At 43.5% G+C, this 22,168-nt stretch overlaps 2 protein-coding genes across 3 annotated transcripts in view; both read left to right on the top strand.

Moving 5' to 3' along the window:
* The window catches only part of ERN1 (endoplasmic reticulum to nucleus signaling 1), a 44,044-nt gene extending 32,469 nt beyond the window's left edge, over positions 1–11,575 (top strand). For both annotated transcript variants that reach the window (XM_075518607.1, XM_075518608.1), the window contains 12 exons: positions 368–486; positions 819–1,010; positions 1,631–1,886; positions 2,744–2,834; positions 5,911–6,100; positions 6,657–6,756; positions 7,203–7,402; positions 7,715–7,862; positions 8,329–8,456; positions 9,060–9,183; positions 9,452–9,519; positions 9,744–11,575. In XM_075518607.1, the coding sequence (XP_075374722.1) occupies positions 368–486; positions 819–1,010; positions 1,631–1,886; positions 2,744–2,834; positions 5,911–6,100; positions 6,657–6,756; positions 7,203–7,402; positions 7,715–7,862; positions 8,329–8,456; positions 9,060–9,183; positions 9,452–9,519; positions 9,744–9,950 (1,823 nt within the window). In that variant the 3' untranslated portion in view covers positions 9,951–11,575. The remainder of the gene's footprint in view (positions 1–367; positions 487–818; positions 1,011–1,630; positions 1,887–2,743; positions 2,835–5,910; positions 6,101–6,656; positions 6,757–7,202; positions 7,403–7,714; positions 7,863–8,328; positions 8,457–9,059; positions 9,184–9,451; positions 9,520–9,743) is intronic.
* Positions 11,576–13,291: 1,716 nt separating this feature from the next.
* LOC142417782 (sterile alpha motif domain-containing protein 9-like) lies at positions 13,292–20,579 on the top strand. The gene is made up of 3 exons (XM_075518792.1): positions 13,292–13,471; positions 14,117–14,160; positions 14,707–20,579. Exons 2-3 carry the CDS (start codon positions 14,157–14,159, stop codon positions 19,386–19,388), a joined length of 4,686 nt encoding a protein of 1,561 aa, XP_075374907.1. The 5' UTR covers positions 13,292–13,471; positions 14,117–14,156; the 3' UTR covers positions 19,389–20,579.
* The last annotated feature ends 1,589 nt before the right edge of the window (positions 20,580–22,168 follow it).

The following is a 22,168-nucleotide window of genomic DNA, read 5'->3' as shown; positions in this document are numbered from 1 at the left end:
TGCAATCCATTCCCTTCAGAGCCATTTCATATCTAGAACACGATCTTCACCTCAAGGCCACATCACAAAGCAAAACTACCTTGAGAGTAAGCCAGCTAGGAGGCATAATGCATGTTCCTTTAATGGCCAGGGACCAAATCCACAGCCAGTGCTTGAGCACAGAGTTCTTCAGGATTGTGATCACTATACCTGTGACTGCTTGGAAAGAAGAGGGAAAAAATATTTTAATTTGAGCTTTTGTTCTGTGATGTTCTCAAGCCTTTTGTAAATCAACTTTATATATGCTCTTCAGCAAAGATGCTGAAATCAAGGATATCTTTCCTAAAAAGGGACCAACTTTTTATTTCAACAAATGTGTTTTATACAGGGCACCATGAAACACCATTATCTGCCCCTACAAAGATCCTGGAGAAATTCCCAAGCAACTTACCTAAGAGGCCTGAAAATGTGATTCCGGCTGACTCTGATAAAGCCACTATTGAAGAGGTTTGTGTTGAGAATAATCATCTTGCTGGATGATTGAAGAATGTAAAGGAATAGAAGTTGGGGAAGGACTCAGAAGAAAAGCTACATGGAATTACTTCACATTTTTTGTGTCAGATTTTCATGCACTTAGCATGTAGAATCACTGGTATGATGATGTGTCATTCTTTATTTCAGAATTAGGGCTTTCAGCTGCTTTTTATTCTGCATGCAAAACTTTCTTTGACTTTGATAGGATTAGAAATTATTAAAAATGATGTAGCAGAAAGGCTAGCGTATAAATGCTCCATTACCCATGAGGATATTGAGCTAACAGAGCTTTCTTTGCCTCTTAGGTTATTGACATTGTTGAAGGTTCCTCCACAGAAGTGCCTCCTTCTGTTCCAAAGGATATTGAGGAGAAACCTGCTCGGCCTATCCCTCGGCCAGAGGCTCCTGTGGACTCCATGTTGAAAGACATGGCCACAATCATTCTCAGCACTTTCCTGCTTGTGGGCTGGGTGGCTTTTATCATCACTTATCCAATGGTAATGCTGACTTAGTTTGATGTGCTTTTGAGTTTTGGGAGAGTCAGTAACATTTTACAGCCCAAGAAATGATACAGGAATTAGAAAGTAATGCACTACAGGGTTTTTTTTCCCCTCCTCACAGATGTGTAGGGGGTAGCAAAGGCTACAAATTCGACATAACAGTGATTTCTCTGGGCATATGTGCCAACTCTGGAGTTGTTGTTTTTTTCTTCATCCCAGCAATTCTGTTTTTTGTATGTGTTACTCTTTTCATGGACATGATCTTAACACCACTGGCTTCACTCCTCTCTTCTCACCTGAACCACTGTCAGGTTTTCCAGCTTTTGGATCAAAGCCTTTATCCTTCTGTGGTTTAAAGACACCTAGTCAACCTAGTAACAGTTAGCTTTTGCCATATTAACCAACCAGTGTGATTTCTCAGCTTTGCAATGGAAGTTCAGAAGGAAATTGAAAGTGTGTGAGTGAAAGTTCCCCAGCCTACTTGGCTGATAGTGTCATAACGAGAGTTTTCCTCCCACCTTTTGGCTGTGGCTACCCCAGTAGCTATAGAGTTCCCTTTTGTGACATGACCGTAGGAAAATTCACTCCACTTACGGAACTGAGGTCCTTTCTCACAGAGCGTGCATCAGCAGCAGCAGAGGCAGCATCAGCTGGAAGAGAAGATACAGCTCTTGCAGCAGCGGAAGCTGCCCTTCCATGCTCCCAGTGATCTACCCCCAGAAGCAGATTTCTTGGACACCTCTTATGGACGGACAGAGAGCTCAGCTACCAGCACACCAAATATGTCCCCCAGAGCATCAAACCATTCTGCGTATTCCAGCATCTCCACATCTGATGTTGGGAGCTGCCTCTCCACTGAGCAAGAAGAGGGAGGTAAAGTTGATCCAGTGTATTTATTGTGAGTCTCTGTATTTCCCCGGTCTGTAGGATGATACAGCACAACAATTAAAATACTTACTGATGATACTTCATAGATCAGAAAGCTGAAAAGGACCATCATTCTCATTCTCATCATTCTCATTCTCATCATGTCCGACCATTTGCAAAACACTGTGCAGGTATGCCATGCCCTGACTTTGAGCAGGGTTATGTGCTTTAGAAAAACATCCAATTTGTAACTGCCATCTGAGGGATTGTGTTGTCCATGGTGGTATATTCTTATAACCTGTAGCCGTTCTAGGGAGAGGTTTGTTTAAATAAAAATGTTGTTGTTGTTATTATTATTATTATTATTATTATTACTATTACTATTAACTGGCATCAAGAAATAAGGATTATGCAGCGCAGCCTGCCTTCCTGCCTGATCTTCCTGGGCACTCTTTTGTCCCTTCAAAGGCTATTCAGGGGAACTGCTAGTAAACCCACTTCCATAACTGTCAATCAGCATTTCCTAAATTCAACAAGACATCTATAAAACTTTCTAAAAAGAGTTTGTCTGCTGAGAACCACTAGTCGCTTATACTGTCTTGAGACATGATCTTTCCAGACCTTATGTCGGGTGTTGTGTACAGAATGTGTTTGACTCTGTATGTTGGATTATTTGGTCACCAGAGAGTATTTGCCTACTCAGCGTGAGTACCAAAATGCAGATGTTAATTTGTTTTGATCATCTGTGTTGTTAATTTAAACATGAGCAAAAAGGCTTATATGCTGGCCCAGAAGGATGTGCAGTTGTGAAAGGCTGACTTGACCCATCCTAAACCAGTCCTTGTTTCTTGTTTTTTGTTCAGATGAAGATGCAAACAGAGTGATGGTTGGCAAGATTTCGTTTAACCCAAAAGATGTACTGGGACACGGAGCTGAAGGGACAATTGTTTACAGGTAGCAGACAATATGTACATTCAGCATTAAATAGACCAATGAATGGCGTATTTGCATTAGGTCTTTTTTTTAAAAAAAAAAAAACACACCACATATCTAATACGAACAGAAATGAAACGTTTGAAAAAGTATTTTGCATGTGTCTGGAATATTTTCATGCAGTGTCTATTCACTAGCAAAACCTACTTTACTTCCCTTAGAAATGTTTAATGACTGTCACGATTTAACCCCAGCCAGCAACTAAGCCCCACATGGTTGCTCGCTCACTCCCCCCTGGTGGGATGGAGGAGAGAATTGGAAGAGTAAAAGTGAGAAAATTCGTGGGTTGAGATAAAGACAGTTCAATAGGTAAAGCAGAAGCTGCGCATGCAAGCAAAGCAAAGCAAGGAATTCATTCACTGCTTCCCATCAGCAGGCAGGTGTTCAGCCATCTCCAGGAAAGCAGGGCTCCATCACGCGTAAGGGTTACTTGGGAGGACAAACACCATAACTCTGAACATCCCCCCCTTCCTTCTTCTTGCCCCAGCTTTACATGCTGAGCATGATGTCGTATGGTATGGAATACCAATGGTGTGGTGGTGAATGGAGTTTACTCCAGCTGGTGGCTGGTCACAAGTGGTCTCCCCCAGGGCTCTGTGTTGGGGCCAGTTCTGTTTAACATCTTTATCAATTATCTGGATGAAGGGATTGAGTGCACCCTCAGTAAGTTTGCAGATGACGCCAGGTTGTGTGGGAGTGTTGATCTGCTTGAGGGTAGGAAGGCTCTGCAGAGGGACCTGGACAGGCTGGATCGATGGGCCGAGGTCAATTGTATGGGGTTCAACAAGGCCAAGTGCAAGGTCCTGCACTTGGGCCACAGCAACCCCATGCAACGCTACAGGCTTGGGGAAGAGTGGCTGGAAAGCTGCCCAGCAGAAAAGGACCTGGGGGTGTTGGTTGATAGGCGCCTGAATATGAGCCAGCAGTGTGCCCAGGTGGCCAAGAAGGCCAATGGCATCCTGGCTTGTGTCCGAAACAGTGTGGCCAGCAGGAGTAGGGAAGTGATCACCCCCTTGTACTCGGCACTGGTGAGGCCGCACCTCGAATACTGTGTTCAGTTTTGGGCCCCTCACTACAAGAGGGACATGGAGGTGCTGGAGCGTGTCCAGAGAAGGGCAACGAAGCTGGTGAAGGGTCTGGAGCAGAAGTCTTATGAGGAGCAGCTGAGGGAACTGGGGTGGTTTAGTCTGGAGAAAAGGAGGCTGAGGGGAGACCTCATTGCTCTCTACAACTACCTGAAAGGAGGTTGTAGAGAGGTGGGGGTCAGTCTCTTCTCCCAGGTAACAAGTGATAGGACGAGAGGAAATGGCCTCAAGTTGCGCCAGGGGAGGTTTAGACTGGATATTAGGAAATTTTACTTCACTGAAAGGGTTATCAAGCATTGGAACAGGCTGCCCAGGGAAGTGGTGGAGTCGCCATCCCTGGAGGTATTTAAAAGACGTTTGGATGAGGTGCTTAGGGACATGGTATAGTGGTGGTCTTGGTAGTGTTAGGTTTATGGTTGGACTCGATGATCTTAAAGGTCTTTTCCAACCTATATGATTCTGTGATTCTGTTCTGTGATTCTGTGAATATCCCTTTGGTCAGTTGGGGTCAGCTGTCCCGGCTGTGTCCCCTCCCAAGTTCTTGTGCACCCCCAGTCTCCTCGCTGGTGGGGTGGGGTGAGGAGCAACAAAGGCCTTGACTCTGTGTAAGCACTGCTCAGCAGTAACTACAACATCCCTGTGTATCAGCACTGTTTCCAGCACAAATCCAAAACATAGCCCCATACTAGCTACTGTGAAGAAAATTAACTCTATCCCAGCCAAAACCAGCACATTCACCACTCCTTATTCCATACCATTTACGTCATGCTCAGGTCTCACACTATCCAGTACATTCTCATTACCCACAACCCCCCTCCCCATCCTTTGATATAATACGCAGATGTCATTCCTTTAGTCGATGGACCACCCCTGTGAAATGTCTGTAATATGTCCACAAGTGTCCATGGAGCACATTTAGTCCATAACTTCGGGCTCTGTCTGTTGTGGTGGTCACTCAGGACGGGAGAGGTGGTGTGTTGTGTGGAGTTATTGGGCACCAAAGCCAGCTCAGGTCGGGTCACTGCTGCACTTGCACTGCTTCTTGTAATGCTTGTCCTCCCTTGGTTCAGGTGGTTCCTGCTATAGTAATTCCTATAACATGCAACTGAAATCCCAGGTTACAACAATTTGAAGGTATTTCCATTACAATCTCCACCCCTGGTCCCGTTGGACCAGGCCATTGGGTTTAACATTGCAATGAACTCCTGCCCTTGCCCCTGCTCTGGCTTGGACTTGTCCACAGACTGCAGTCCCTTAGGGGCGTACCTGCTCCAAGTGGAGCCTTATCTATGAGCCACAGTCTCTCCAGGGGTATACCTGCTGCGGCATGGACTTATCCACAGGCACAGTCGCTTTGAGGTGCACGTGTTCCAGCGTGGCCTTCTCCATGGGCCACAATGCCTTCAGAGATATACCTTCTCCAGCATGGCCTTACCCACAGCCACAGTCCCTTCAGAAGTAAACCTGCTCCAACATGGCCTTACCCAGTACAGCAGCACAGAAACAGCAGTGATGCCCTGGCCATCTGCCAGCCCAGGCACATCGCCATTGCTGTTACCAAAATGTTCCCAGGCACAGCAGAGTAAGATGATCAGCAGTACAGCAGGCAGCAAAAGCAAAAAGCAGCCCCTAACGAGCACTAGACTCTAATAGACAGTAAGGCAAGCAAGCCCCAGGGCAAGCACAGGAGCCTCTGCCGATTAATAGCTAAACAGCAATAACAGCTATAAATTTGATCTAGCACATTCCAATCAAACCTGTCGTTATCTCAAACCCTTCAAGCCCCACGTTGGGTGTGAAAAAGGACTGTCCAGTCCTTTTTCCAGCACAAATGTATCTGTTTCCAGCATGAGAAAAATGCTTTAATATGCCTCTGTAAAATGTCTTTTGTTGTCACTCGCTTTGTCTTCAGAGCGCGTAAATGTTGATGTGGTTTTCCTTCCTGTCTGTAGGGGGACATTTGATAACCGCGACGTTGCAGTGAAAAGAATTCTTCCCGAGTGCTTCAGCTTTGCAGACCGTGAAGTACAGTTGCTGCGAGAGTCAGATGAGCATCCTAATGTGATCCGCTATTTCTGCACAGAGAAGGACCGGCAGTTTCAGTACATAGCCATCGAGCTGTGTGCTGCCACTTTACAGGAGGTGATGGGCCACTTGCAGACCTACAGAATTTGTGAAAGTCTTCTCCCTGGAAGGCCTTCAGTTTCCTTTAGCTTAAGTTGCTGAAGTGCCTGCCACAGGAGATGTTCTCGTTACTCCCGCCATCACCTCTGTGACAATTACACATTCCTACAACAGGGGTGTTTTCAGACCTTTAGAAGGACATCCCTAACCCTGTACTGATTTAAGGACAGAAGCTGTTGTTCTTTGATTTTTTTTTTTTTTTTTTCCTTCTTGTGAAGGACTCCCTTCTAGTCATCCCCCCCTCCTACCCTCCGGACTTTGAAGATCCTCTACGCTTGCTGCTGGAGCACAGTGCTATATAGCATGCTAGCTCTGAATGACATTTTAGAGATCATCACCTTCAGCCAAAAAAAAGGCTCTTTCATGTGTGTTACCAGCTAGCACAATTTACCCAGTCTAACCTTTTTTTTTTTTTGGGGGGGGGGGGTAAAGGGGATATACTTACTATTTATGCAGAGGGTAATGATAAGCAATGTTGTGGCTGAATCTTCTGTTTTTCTGTTATAATTTATAGTATGTTGAGCAGAAGGCCTTCAGTCACCATGGCTTACAGCCCATCACTCTCCTGCAACAGACAACATCTGGTCTTGCTTACCTGCACTCCCTTAGTATTGGTAAGAATGCCTCTTGTTTCGGTATTGGATGGAGAATGGTACATTTTCTTAATTAAAAAAAGAAGAGAAACTGGTCTGGTGCTGGGAGCTTGTTTATTCAATCCCAGAAGAGAACTGTAGAAGCTCCACCGAGTGCTGGCAGCAGTAGTGTCTGTCCTTTGACAGCCTTGTCCCTATAACATTCTGCTGCACTGGAGTAGTAAAGCTAGTCATTACCATTTGTTCAGGGTGCTGCATTTTTTGGATAGAAGTCATATAAAACATGATGACTAGTGGTGATGCAACACAAAAGTGATGAGCCTCTACCAAAGACAATAGTTTGAGGTTAGGACTTTGATTTAACGAATGGTGGTTCAGCCTTGTGAAAGGTTTACAATACAAATACCTTAAAAATTGACAAATATCCTTGGGATTGCCTGGAGTGGATAAATGGCTGTTTATAACAGTCCACAGGGACCTGAAGCCCCATAACATCCTCATCTCGATGCCTAACGCCCATGGGAAAGTCAAAGCTATGATTTCAGACTTCGGCCTGTGCAAGAAGCTGGCAGTGGGCAGGCACAGCTTTAGCCGTCGGTCGGGTGTGCCAGGCACTGAAGGGTGGATTGCCCCAGAGATGCTGAGTGAAGATTGCAAAGAGAACCCTGTAAGTCTTCCTCTTTCCATCAGGCTCCCCTGGGAGAAGGCAGCACAACCAACCGGTGGCACGTTGTTGCAGTCAGACTAAGATATGCAGTACTTGATGCCTGGGCATAGAATCATAGAATAGTTTGGGTTGGAGGGGACCTTTAAAGGTCATCTAGTCCAACCCCGCATTCATGCTGGCTTGCAGCTGAATATGTGATTCTGAAAAGTTTTCTTCTGCTCTTGGATGCAAAATAACCACCCTGTGATGATGGCTCAAAGTCTTCAGGGGAAAAAAAATGTGTTATTGCTATTAAAGGTTGTTTATTTGCAGACATATACCGTGGACATCTTTTCAGCTGGCTGTGTCTTTTATTATGTGGTATCTGAAGGCAGCCATCCCTTTGGCAAATCTCTACAGCGGCAAGCCAACATTCTGCTGGGTGCATACAGCCTGGAGTCTTTAAATGCAGGGAGGCACGGTAAGAAAAGCACGGTAAACGTAAAGCACGACAGAGTTTAGTGAACTTTCCATGGGTGTTAAAATACCAACAGAAATGACAGAACTATGACCCACAGTGATTCCCAGCCTGGCAGTGGTGAAAGTTGTAGTCCTAAAGTATTCCTGAAGTAAAGCTCCTAAAGTTCTTAGAATTAGTACCCCAAAGCATCTCTGGGATACCAAAATTGGAACCCTGCAAGCTTGACTGTAGAGTTATTTCATGTATTTGAAGGGTAGGAAAGAGCTGAACTTTGATCTTCATAATCACTCTGATTCAACACTTTGACTTTCTGTTGGTTGCCCAGTGTATCTATGAGGGCAGTACTTGAGCTAGTGGGGCTAGTGCTCAGGATTGCATTGGAAGAAGTAGAGAACATAATGATTTTCTAAAGTACAAAACATTAGATTTCCCTACAGCCTAAGAATTATCACCCTTTTCCTTGCAGAAGACATAGTTGCTCGTGATTTAATAGAGCAGATGATAAACATGGACCCTCAGAAACGTCCGTCTGCCAGCTGTGTGCTAAAACACCCATTCTTTTGGAGTTTAGAAAAACAGCTCCAGTTTTTTCAGGTTTGTGTTGACCTTTTCGGTTCTTTCAGTTCTAAGGACCCCTGTAGGCATTCTTCAAATCTGGAATTCAGTCTCTCCTGGCTTTGTGCATGTTTGAGGTGATAGAATCCACAGCCTTACTGTGAGGAGTGAAGAAGCAAAGTTGTAATACCTAGGTGGTATCTCTTAAGAAATTGGCTTAGTCTTACGGACGATTTTCTTATAGTGGGGCTAGAACATGATGTTATCAACTTAACTCTAGCAGCTACACTAGCGATGCAGGAGAACATGTTGCCAGGCAGGTTTTCAAGAACAGGGTAGCCCACTATAGTGAATATGCACACTTCATCCTGATGGGAGGTGGGAACTGGCTGAGGACCTGAGGTTCTTTCCAGCCTTATCTTCTACTCTGATTAAAAGGCTCTGGCAGATGGTGAAACAACTCATCATCTCAGAAACTTCTGTATCACAGTCCCAAGCATAATGCATTGTGTTGTACTTTGCCATGAAGTAGAATCATAACTCTGTTATCAGGACAGGCTGTAATTGGCCAGAAGCAGCAATTTTAAATTGTTGGGGAAAGCTTGGAAGTAAAACTAGAAATAACCTGAATGTCTCTTCCAGGATGTTAGTGACCGGATAGAGAAAGAATCTTTAGATGGTCCAATAGTCAAGCAATTAGAAAGAGGCGGAAGAGAGGTGGTGAAAATGGACTGGAGAGAGCACATCACTGTTCCTCTTCAGACAGGTAATGGATAGTATTTTATCAGAGTGCAAAGGAGTTACATGCTGTTGTTTCCAGTTTGCCGGGACAGGAAAGTAAGGCTAACACTGTCTGAGTTTTGGCACATGACCTTTACTTGTCAGCAAAGTATTTCTTCAAATTAAAGCACATGTTTATATATTGAAACACACCTATAAGGATATGTGACTGTTGGCACCCATACCTTACTTTTGAGGCTAGCAACTAAAGCTGCATCAAAGCACAAAAATAAATCTTGTAATTTCTTTTGCAGATCTTCGAAAATTTAGATCCTATAAAGGAGGCTCAGTACGGGATCTTCTGAGGGCGATGAGAAATAAGGTAAAGGACTTCTTTCCATAAGCAACACACACACTATGGTTCTGCCTCCGTTTGCTGTTTGTTGCCAGTCTATGTCTATCTTACCTTGTTTTAGGTATTGAGCTCCTTTACGATAGACTAATATGAGGTTACTTTGTCCATGAAAAAGACAGTTCTGTTTAAAAGAGGATCCTTGAACACATATCCTCTGACTGAGCTTTTCCCTATTCTTGTTTCCTTTACAGAAGCACCATTACAGAGAACTGCCTCCCGAAGTGCAGGAGACCTTGGGCTCCATCCCAGATGACTTTGTATGTTACTTTACAGCTCGTTTCCCTCACCTGCTCCTACATACCTACAATGCTATGCATATCTGCTGCCAAGAAAGACTGTTTCAGCATTACTATAATCAGGACTCTGCAGAGCTGAGCCTTGCAGGAGACACTGTTTGAGGGGAGGGATAGAGCTTTCTTCTCTGGGACCAACATTTCAAGCACAGGGCTGTGAAACAGGCCTACCTTTAGCAGGGAAAAGTGGGATCAAAGAGCTGAATTCTCTCTCTTGGAAGAAACCAAGCTTCCAAAAAGTGCCTTGTACCTCTGCCTGCGCTGGATCAGGAGATGGTAGGAGCCCAAGGAGCGAGTGGTAACTTCAGAAAAGCAATGAACCCTGGTGATGGAGTTATTCCAAAGCAGTTTTCAGTTTTCAAGACAGTGAAAATGGAGAGCAAAAGCTGGATATAACCGTCACCCAATATCCCTGTACTGTACATGATTTTATAACTATAATGTGTTTTACTACAAAGAATCAAAATATGGTGGTTGAAATCATATAATTACTAGGGACTGGGATCTGCAAAAGGAGCCTTTTAGTTGTAGCAAATAATCAGAACCTGCCATTGCACTACTGCCACATTATGCATTAGACACACCATAGTGATTGTAAAGGGAATCATTTATGATTATCCAAGAAACAGTAGAGAGTACAATTTCTGTTTAATCAGTACTACTCTGGAAAATTAGTCCCTCATACTTGAGCAGATACAATGAAGTTCTAAAAAACACTGACTTGAAAAATCAGTTAAAGGTTTACCTACTTTGAAAATAAGCCTCATTAAATATCAGCCAGTATTCACAGAAGAGCTTGAACAGTCCTTGACGTAAATCACAGTATCAGAATAGATCTACACAAGTAACTTCAGAAAAATACATGGATGTCAGCTGTGAGCTGCTCGTGAGAGGCTAAAGATTTATCTACTGCAAGTGTTCCTTACTTATGAAGAAGGGTCGCCAGTTGCAGAGCCAGAGGTAAGATGAGTCCTGGGGAAAAAGGAGCTAAATAGGAAACAATGAGAGATGTACAGAACAGTGAAATTAGAGGCAGTGTTTTTAATGGGTGTGATAAAGCTGTAAAAGAACCCCATTTTCTGTTTGTATGGGTTGCTAATTACATCCAAGGATCCTGTGTTTTTAAAGATGCAGTATTTCTTTTCATTGGCCCTAAAGCTGTGACAAAGCATTAAGTGTGTGCAAAGGATGAAGGAATGCTGAATTCTAATATAAGTAAGTAAGTGGGATGTTCTTTTAAAATATATTTATTTAACATATTTATATTTATTTAATTTTTACTACAAAGTGGTATCACATCCAAGTGGTACAAGTATAAAGCATGCCAAATCATTCTTAATCAGTTTTGTGTTTATATTTAATCATATTATAACTGGAAGAGGAAAGTGATACTGCATCTTTCATGGAATTCATTAAAGGAGAAATTACAAAGTGGGAATGTGTATGACTGTGCCATTGTCTCTCAAACTAATTAATTATTGACAGTAATGTGTATGATTGGGTACGTACAGCTACTTTTCTGGAGCTACTTTATGGGAAGTTTTTTTTCCTAGTTTTACAATGTATGAGAGCAATTTACGCAAGATGGCAACTGTGCAAGTTACATGTTTCTAAAGCTTGAAAAAAATGGTAGTTTTACCTAAGAAGATTCAAAGCCTATTTCATATTTTTGTACTTCTCATGTAAAGTTCTTTTGTAAGTCTACTAAATAAAGACTTGTACTCAGATTATAAAAAAAAAAACCTACACCTTTTAGTGATGATGTGTGCCTGGGGAAATGAGCCGGACTGCTGCCATGTGTGGACTAACACAGTGTTGAGAAGCAGGGCTGGAGCTGGTGAGCAGGGGAAGAGGGTAACTTGCAGCAGCCACATCCTGCCCCCCCAGAGAAGGGGCATGGGCCTGTTTTTTGAGCAGGAAGACTGCTCAAAAACTGTCTTCCTGCTAGTCACAGATACTACTCAGATGCAGGAAACACCCCCACCCTCTTGTTTCCGGCAGGGGTGAGCATCGAGCCTCCTTGAAGGCCTGGGAGCTTCATTTCGTTATTGCTACTACCAGTCCCTAGGCAACAGCCACCTACATCTTGGTGTCTGAGGCAGGTGAACAGGTAAGATGGAAGGGCTGGAATGACTGCACGCTGCAAGAATTTTTATTGCTGTGCAGGACTGAGATATCCATAAGTAAAATTTTTTATGATGTGAAACTAAGCTAACGGATGACCACGTGATTTACAGGAAAAAAAGCCTGGCGTGGCGGGTTTCCCCACGTCAGCGCAGGAGGCAGAGGGTGCCGGCTGGGTTGCAAAGGCAGCACCACCCAGCAACAGCCCTGCCGAGAAAGGGGGTGGAGACTTGGTGGCTCATAAAGAGTGTTTGCCCAAAACAATTTCACTTCATTGCCGGTAGCAGTAGGAGCATTTACCAGCCCCCCAGGAGCACTGCCGAAACACCCTCAGGGCTCAGACCCCGTGCCGCTGAGCCGGCGGGCTGGCAGAGCCTGGCACCGCAGCAGGTTGGAGCACCTTCCCTCCCTCTTCGGAACCACTTTCCTTGCAGGCAGGATCTGGCAGGGCAGCACTGGAGACAGCTCGCGTACCCGCAGGCACTGCAAGGTAAGCTCCCTCCTTTTCCCTGGGGCGGGGGGAGGCTATCCTCAGCCCGGCGCGTTACTTGACTGGTAGCGGGCCTAGGAAAAGCGAGGATCTCCCAGCGCTGCCCCCCGCCCCGTCCCACGGGGAACAGGGCTGCTCAGCAGCGGTAAGCCCAGTGCTGAGCTGCTCTCTGAGCAGCTCGCGGGCCCGGTCGCGCCTGCCCAGCGCTGCCGGGCTCCGCTCGAGTTTCTCTTTCCCGTTAAGTTTCGTTTTCTCCCGAAACTCCCGTCTGACGTCGGCTGTCACAGCGGGCTGTGGCAGAAAGACGAGCGCGGCGGGGTGGGGAGTGGGGTTTCACCACAAGCCAAGTCACCGTGCAATCACAGCCCTGGGAGGGGTGGGGGGTAGCTAAAAGCATCCCATATAAACATTTCAGGGACAGTTTTTAGCCCCATTTCTCGGGGGAGGCTGCACTGGCTGTCAGCAGGAATCAGTCTCCACCCATTTTCATAACCAGCCTGTTGACACTTACTCTGGAGGGATCCGCTTACACCTATGGCACATCAGAGCAGTCCCGTAACAGGTTCCCCTTAGAGCCACTCGCTTAAACCAAAGCTATATGGGCCGTGCTGGTGCCTCAGTCAGCCCCCAAGCTTTCTACAGGGCTGACCGTGTGCTTGAGTGGTAAACATGCACTTGCTCCACATAGTTTTTTCAAGCATCCCCTGTTCTCCTAGACCCAGTATCTCCTCAAACCACCACCTTCTGACCTCACCTCTTGCCAAGCTGTGATCCTGGGGAGTGCTCCTCGCCTTCCCGCAGTTACAACCTTTGTACTTTCAGACAGTGCAGGGAGCTTGCGCCGAGCCCCACAACTGCCTTTTATGCCGGCTGCACTGGTGACTCTGCTCCTTTTACAGTTGAACGTAGAGGCTGCAAGCCTTGCTGTTGTACCACCATGAGTTGCGGGGATGGAGCTGGCCAGGCTATGGCCACCTGCTGAACCAGCAGAGAGCTGAGCTTTCACACTACAGTAAGAGAAACTCTTTAACATGTTTCCTCTGGCAGTACAGAACCGGCTATCCCTGCTGCAGTCCATCTCTGTACCCCTCTAAATGGAGCCTGAGCAAGGCAGAAGACATGTATCAGGCCAGGACACCCCACTAAAAAGAAAATCTTCTGTTGAGTTGGGCAGTGAGTTGAACTGCTTCCTGGAAAATCCAGATGTGGGAAAAAAAGAGAGGGAGAGAGTACCCACGGGGGGGGGGGGGGGGGGGGGGGGCGGAGAAAAAAGGGAGTGTGAGGGAGCAAGAGGCAGGGAAAGGGAGAGAAAGTGAGAAAAACACAGCAATAAAAAGCAAGAGATACTATGCAACCTAGGGCATACAGTAGCATTGTGCCTCCTTTTTTGCAATATCTAACAGAAGTAGCTGTTAAGAGCAGCACAGCTCTCAGCAAAACCCCATCTCCTTCACATCCAGGCACATGAATAGCTGCCTTCACACAGTACAGGCATACAGAAGCAGTGTAGCTGGCAAGACCAGACTTTCAGGGGTAGAGAAACCACTTTGGACCAAAGAGGTGGTGAGGGGCTTGGTTAAACAGAACAAATAAGTCAATTTAACTAACACAGGAATGTTAACTGTAAATCTGACAACAGTTATGTTTCCCCCTCTAGGTTTTGTTCATTAACAGCAGGATTTCCCTCATCAAAGGCAATGGGTATGTGTTGCTTTCAGAAAATTTGTACTTTATATGTAGCAATTTGCTTTTCAATATCTGCATTTTAAGGGTTCATCTCTAGATGGGGAACTAATCAGTACTCTTAACATAATCTTATGGTTTGTATTGATGCTATCTTCATTTAGCAGAAAATGAACAGACTCAAGCGGGTAAATGAACTACCCAAACCTCTCTAGTGCAGAGAATTCAATAACTTTGTTCCAATAACTTTTATCAAATCATTCCCTTCAAAAACATTTTGAGTTATTACCATGACTCCCTTTGAGGATCATTTCCAAACCTCCCTCATGGTTTCCTGCTTCACTGATTTGTTAGTCCTGTACCATTGCTTAAGACTGCTTTTGATTAAGGTTAAGGATGCTTTTACTGACATATTTGAGAAGTTAAGACAGTCTCTCACTGTGACTGGTAGAAAGAAAACAATCTAGCATTCAACATGGCCAGTTTTGCAAGGATTATAATGCTTTGTCAAGCTCATTAACATGTTTTTAGTTTGTACTACTAATACATAATTTTAACTTGTAGATTACAGCACATTACCTGTGAATAAATGGGATGAGAACCATGTCCAATGTTGGCTAGAATCTACTGGAATCAAGAAAGAGTATGTAGAAAAACTATATGCAGAAGAAGTGACAGGTCCAGCACTAATGGAACTGGATGACTCTTTCCTCAAAGGCATAGGTATGAAGGGAGGCCAAATCCACATGTTAATCCGCAAGAGAAATGAACTTCTGCAGCTACAGGAAAATGCACAGCAAGCCAAGCATTCCAGCAGCAAAACGTCTGGCAGAACTGATGCACAAACAGATCCAGTAAGACCCAGAAACACTCCTGCTCAAAAAACTTCAAGTGGAGACAGCAGTGATCCAGTAGATAAAAGCAGAAACAACACAGCTTCTACTTCTGGCAAGAGGCAAAGGAGAAGTAACACCTCCCCACTTAAAAATACTGATGAAATTTTAGAGCTCAGCAACTGTCGACCATTTAGAAGTCAGAATACTGATTTCAAATATGTGAAAGACAGAGTTCTTGATCCAGAATCAGGAGTCAGTGGTTTAATCACTCCTTGCCATGAATACAAATCTTTTGCCACTGCTGCAGAACTGAACAAAAATCAACTGCAATCAAAATTTGCCTGCGAAGTGATACGATTTGCTTCAGCCTGCATGAACATTCGAACAAATGGCACCATCCATTTTGGTATCATGGACAGCGTTGAGGACAAGGGTTGGAAACATGGCCAGATCATTGGCATAAAGGTCAAAGAGCGAGAACACTATGTTGATGCATTAGACTATATAGAAAAATGTTTTTGCGAAAACGTACAAGAAATTGCAAGGAAATGTATTCACCCACCTGTTTTTGTTGAAGTGATTTCGAAAGACTCTCAGGAACAAAGATTCGTGGTGGAAGTTGACATTGAACCAACATCCAGTTTAGTAAAGAACAGATTTTTTGAAGTGTATTTGCCAAAATACAATGAAGGCAGCCAGAAGGTGATCCTGACAAAAGATCGAGCTCTCTATCAAAGACTAGGAGCAAAGTCTGAACCTGTAAAGCACAATGATCTAGCTACTTTTATTCAGGGTTTACAAGACAGGGATGCTCAAAGAGAAAAAGCTGAGCTCTCCAGCACAGAAGTACATACAGAACTATCTCAAAATTTAGGAAGAAAATTATCAATTCTACTAAATGATGGCAAAAGTTATATGGATGATTCCCTACGGTACATCCTTGTCACAAACAGATGTGAAAAGGATAACCTGAACTATATCAACTTTTTAATGCACTTAAACATTTTCTGCGTCTTTGACTTTGATGAAGATTCTAATGTGTCAGGGCTGTACAACAAGTACAAAGAACACCATGCAACAAGGTCTTATTTTTTACAGGATTTTTCCAATGAAAGTAAGACTGGCAACCCTCCCTCTCAGAAACATTTGTGCCTGTTTGATCAGACCAGCTGGATATTCTGCAATGGGCGCAGTGACTTCCTGGGGGATGAAAAACCTTGTGATGAAAATACATGGATTAGAACAAAAAAGAAATACCTTAAGAAAGCAATCACTCGTATCTGTGATGAAATCCTGCCGAAGCGGTCTTTCATTGTGCTTTTCCTATTGCTATCACCAGTGCAGAAACCACTTGTGGACACTTTTCAGGAATTCTATACAGAGATGAATGGCACGGAGTACATCGTTTGCATTGCAGAGTCCAGAGAAAATTACAGGAAGTGGGCTAATCTAGCTCAGGCGTCCTGCAGCATTGAGACACTAGAACAATGCAGTATTGTGGGTATGAAGCTAAGTCATGTAGATGCCACCATTCAAACAATGCTGCCTTCTACAGCACAACCCAGACATCTGCCAGTTTCCACCAGAGGGCTATGTACATTTCCCTCACTGGAAGAAGAGAAACTGTTTTCCCTAGAAATCCTTTGTGTTGACCAATGTGATGATATCAAATTAGAGCTTTTGACTGAAAAACAAATACAAGAAATAGAACAAAATTTTTACCGAGGGAGAAAAATCATCTGGGAAAACTTCTGGCTTGCTGATAAAAGACGCTGTGGAGAAATCATTGAACGCGAAGCATGTACAGATGCTAGCAAACTCCTAGATGACATTTTACGAGGAGGCGGACTCAACTATTCTGTGGCTAAACTAAAGATATTTCACCATCCTGGAAGTGGTGGAAGCACAATAGCACGGCAAGTTCTATGGAAAAGAAGAAAGGATTTAAGATGTGCTGTTATCAAAACCTCGTATTCACCTGCAACTGTTTGTGAGCATGCACTTGCATTTAGAGATTATGAAGAAAAAGAAATCAGTCATTGTCTTCCTGTGCTCCTCCTGATTGAGGATTATGATGAAGACTATTTAGAAGAACTAAGGAATGAGTTAATGGATGCTGTAGCAACCAGGAAAATTAATTCCCCCAGACCTTACTTCATTCTCATGTGCTGTAGACGATCCAATGACCCTGAAAGGCTTTGTAGGGCTTCTCCACTGGACACAGTTGCTGTCACTCACAAGCTGACGGACTCAGAGAAAAGTCTGTTCAGAACTAAACTTGAAAAACTGAAGCAGAAAGATGTCAAGCCAGAATTCATACTTACGTTTGTCCTGATGTGTGAGGAGTTCAATGAAACATACGTGAGAGACTTTGTAGGGCACATACTGCAAGACATAGACCGTTCTTCTCGTGATACATGCTTGATGCGTTATGTGGCTTTACTTAATTTTTATGTACCCAATTCTTACGTTTCACTGTCACACTGTGAGGCTTTTCTGGGACTGGGGGTATATACAGAAAGGAAATCAAGAGCGTATGATTTCAAAAGTCACTTGAGTGAACAAGCCAGAATGATTTTTATTGAGCTACGGGAAAGTACCACCTATATTTCATCTGTTCGAATAATACACTGTCTGGTTGCAAAAGAAATTCTGCATCAGCTTTCAGGGAATGAACCTCAAAGCCAACTTGCAATGACTCTTCTTCAGGAAAAGACACTCTTTGAAAACAGATTTGGACGAGATGAATTCATAAAGTTCATCAGAGATCTATTTATTCGACGTGATAAAAGAAGCAGGGGTGACAATACTGACACTCTCTTCTCCCCATTCATTGAACATGTCTGTAAAGCTGAAGACTGTGAAAAAGCTATAGCTGTTTTAAAAGCTGCATATGAACTCCTTGGAAGAGATCCTTTTTTTGCCCAGCAGCTTGCCAGACTGCATTACAACAATGAAAAATTTAAAGATGCGGAATATTGGGCAGGGGTTGCAAAATTTCATTTGCCGAATGATTCTTATATTTTAGATACAGAAGGTCAAGTCTACAGAAAATGGTTTAGTTTCACTGTGGATAAAATGACACAGGAGGACACTCCTGAAAGCATCATTCAAAAGATAGAGATTGCTCTTAAAGCTATGAAATGCTTCAGGGCTGCACAACAGGCTGCAAAAGCAGAACGCGACAGTATGAACAATGCTGGCTATTTTGGAGAAGTCGAAGTAGGATGTCGTCTCCTTAGATTTTTGTCCACAGTTGATGTATTTCGCAGAAGTCCGGAGGGGGAATATTCTGAGCTGGTGAAATACCTGATCACAGATTACATTCCTAAAGACATTGAAAAAACATGGGGAAGGCTTCACTCCCGCCTAAAAGGCTTACGCCAGAACCTGTACAATGCTCTGGAATGGATTTCAGAAGACCTAAGTTATTTCCAAACAGATAAAAACCATGAGAAGGAAGAGGAAGATGAAAAAGATGAAAAGGAAGAACAAATTTATAATCCCAGAAAATGGCTAAAAAGACAGTCTGAGGTATATGCTAAGTTCTTCATCTCAACATCACTTATTGAGGACAGCAATGGTGGCCTTGAGAGCCAGCTGATTAGACGCATGAATATTTATAGGAGTGGTGGAGGTAGCGTCACTAATATCCTGTCATTCTTAACAGATAAGAAAGAGAATAGGTCAGCTGAAAAGCTAGAAAACATCCTTAGTTTCTATACAGAAAACCCACTAAGGGACAGGCTGGAGGACAATGATCTGATCAATTATATTTTGTGCCACATCACATTAGCATGCTTAGCACCAGGATCAGCCAAACTTCTTCCAGCGCAGACTCTTCGTGAGCTCAGCGTAAGATTCTTTAAAGGAAAAAGACCATTTCCAGCAAGTGCCCATTTTTTGCTCACCTTGCTGTACTGGCCAGATGAGGCATTAGACAAAGAGCCCAATCCAGATAAAGATGAAATTCTAAACTTGGCCCTTCAAACCCTGAAACGTTTATATGACATCAAGATGAAAGATGTTCCTACCAGAAAGAAAAGAATCTACACCCACTTTTTTCTGGGAAAGGGTTATGGCTTAGGTAAGATTGTGCACAAAACTAAAATTGATAAATTAATTACTGGGTCCTTAGATGAGAGGAGAATGAAGTGGCTACACGGGACTGTATGGAATATTGCCAAGATTCGTGACATTCTCAAAAGAGTTTCTGGTTGGACCAAGGACAGAAATTTATTTATACGTGGCCACGTGAAGGAGTTTCCTATCTTGCCACTCCATCGTGACTCAGTGCCCCCTGGAAATGAAAATGTGACCTTTTATTTAGGCTTTTCATTTAATGGTCTTGTTGCTTTCAATATTGAGGTTGAGAATAACCCAACTGTTAGCAGAATACAAGGTATTTAGTACATTAACAGTACCTAAGTACCTACTGTGCTGTTAGAAGATACAGCACTGAAAACGTCCATTGTCACATTTAAAACAAAAAGTAGACTGCACCGGCTGAACACCACCAGGTAGCAAGGTAACCACACTTAACTACTACAATAATGACCAAATATCTAAAAAAATTTGAAACCTATTAGTAAAATATACCTTGAAACAGAAGCCTTTGATAGTTTTGGAGTCACCAAAAGCAAGATTTCAAACTTAAGACAGCAATAATTGCAGTATTTGCTTGGGGACTGAGGGGGGGACAAAAGACCCACTATTTCTTCTCCCCCCCAATATCTGGAAAACTGAGCTCCGGAATAAACAGGTATAGCAGGGATCCCTTTCTTCTCAGGTCACAGGTTTTAAGTTAATTTCTGGGTGGTCCTGATTAATAACAGAATTTGTCCACTGTAACTGTATGTTTTTTCTTCTTCCTGAATCAGCAACAAAAAGTTTAAGTGAACTTACAAGATAATATACTACAGTGGCTGTAACATACTTCGCTCACTAACATGTACCATGTATGAAATACATCTACCCATCAACTGCAAGCCAATATCCAGTATAGAAGCACAGAGGGAAAGCAAGCAATTTTTAAGCTGACTTTGCAAACATCAGGATTGATAAAAAACAGGTCTCAAAATTTACATCACTCTTACATTGCTTCTCCAAACAGATTTTACAAACCATACTAGACATACCCATATCTGGGGAGGGGTGCAGAGACACATAAAGCAGTTAGACACTGATGACACAAAGATGATTTGTACACGCCGTTATTTCACAGTCCAAACAATTCCTGCACTTGGCCAAATGTTTTTGCAGCATTATCCAGGAAATGTTCACATAGTACAAGACTCAAATTTGTCTATTGTATATATCCACACTGGAAAACATTCTTTGTGTAGCCTGATTTACTAATTTGAAAAATGCAGAAGTTTGTTGTCAGCACCGTGTCTGCAACCATTGTGTCACATTAAGCTTCTAATAATAAAGCCGCCTGTTATTCTTGGAGTTTCACATTGTTTGATACCGATATTGTCACTAAAATTTCCAGAAAACCTGTAATATACCTTAAGTTTTAACCTAATAAACAACCTTTAGGAAGAATTACCATTTCTATATGAGCTTAATTACCCTACCTGAAGATGCAGCTCTTAGCCATAGCAAGGTATGATTTGCTTTTCAAACTTTGGCTAAGATCTGGGCACAGCCAAAAACCATAAGAGGAATTGCAAGCCACTATGAATTCAGAACAAACGAAGTCTCAAACAGGATGAAACCAAAGATTATTCTGTCTAGTCAAAGCCTTCACCTTCTGGCCTCAGGAAGCAGATACAAAGCTTGGGACTTGTGGCCAGGCAATACTTGTCTCCTTCCCTTGCCTTCAACCTGGGAGACAGAACAGCAAATTAGACTCTTGGAGGGCTGCACTTTTTGCTTGGGAAATCCAGGCTGGCAGATTTCACCAGGGTTAAGCTTAACATTAAAAGATTAAGCACACCGAAGGCAGCTTTCCCCTCAATGAACTATGAAGGCGCACTGGAGGAGCAAACCATGTCAGCATCTGAACTGCTAGGAGCAAGAGAGCTGGGGTGCTAGAGAAAGCCCCCTGTGTCCTCCATCCCAGATGCAGGGGGTGGGGAGGGGGGTGTGTATGTTTGAAAAGTTAATTGGTGAAAGAAAGCTGCAAAGGCAGCTTTCTTCTAGCATGGGGGTATAAGGGCAGCTTCAACCCAGAGTAGAAATAGGATGTGCAAACTTACTGAAAAAGCACAGGAGCTAAAAGAAAGCATGAACTACTCACCAGTTTATACAACATGCTCAAATGCTGCAGAAAAGCATAGCTTTTGTTTTCATAAAGAAACTGTTACCATGACAAAAAATTAAAGCCAGAAGAGTTGGCTAAGAGGGTCCATCTTGTAACTTGTTTCCTTCCTGCCTGCAGGCACCTGACTCGATACTGTAGATAGCTAATCCTTTGCCCTGTAGCCCACACCACTGCAGACTCTCAAGTCTTTCCTTTGAGGCCTAAGCAGTGGTCTTACTTTTCAAAGATACCCATTTCTACCTCTTAGAAACTAAAGGCTTAGATGCAAACTCTTTACCTCATCACGGTACTATAAGCACTATCCTCCCCCCTGCAGAAAAAACAAGATTTAGAGAAAAAGCATAAACCTACAGAGTAATGCTCAGTCCTGTGTTGCAAAACAAGCTGCTGAGGCTCACAGGGCAGAAAGTACAGACCTATCCTTCTTACTCTTTACCCAGTCATAGTCAAATTCCCCAAGCATCTGGTAAATCAAACTTGGGAGGGCTTTAACCAGCCAGACAACACACAAACCCCCTTGCTCTAGCCAGCTTTTAGAACAAAGCCGTTTCCCCGTTTTTCAAATGCCCCCCTCAGATTTCCCTAGAGCCAAAAGGGCCAGAGGACAAACTCCAGTAAAGAGCTCATGGAAAGTAGCAGTCTTCCTGAAAGGGTCCTCTACTTAGTGTTAAGCCCCTCATTACAAATATCCAACTCAAAATGCCATGAATTGTTCCAGGTAGCGTAGCACTGAAATAATGGATTTATCTGCCTTTTACCACCTCTTAGAAATTAATCTATGAGTAAACAGTGGTAGCTAAATGAGACCAACCAGCCTAGCAGAGTAATCCACTCTCATCCTGTAGACCAGAGTTGCAAGGACTTCAAAGCCACCTCATCTCTCCAGCATTCTGCTCTAGAAGGGTTTAGAACAGACCACTTA

This window comes from Mycteria americana, chromosome 16 (assembly GCF_035582795.1).
Source record: "Mycteria americana isolate JAX WOST 10 ecotype Jacksonville Zoo and Gardens chromosome 16, USCA_MyAme_1.0, whole genome shotgun sequence".
In the NCBI taxonomy this organism is placed as follows: Eukaryota; Metazoa; Chordata; class Aves; order Ciconiiformes; family Ciconiidae; genus Mycteria; species Mycteria americana.
Note: the sequence above shows the minus strand (reverse complement) of the source record. Positions and strands in the feature narration are given on the sequence as shown.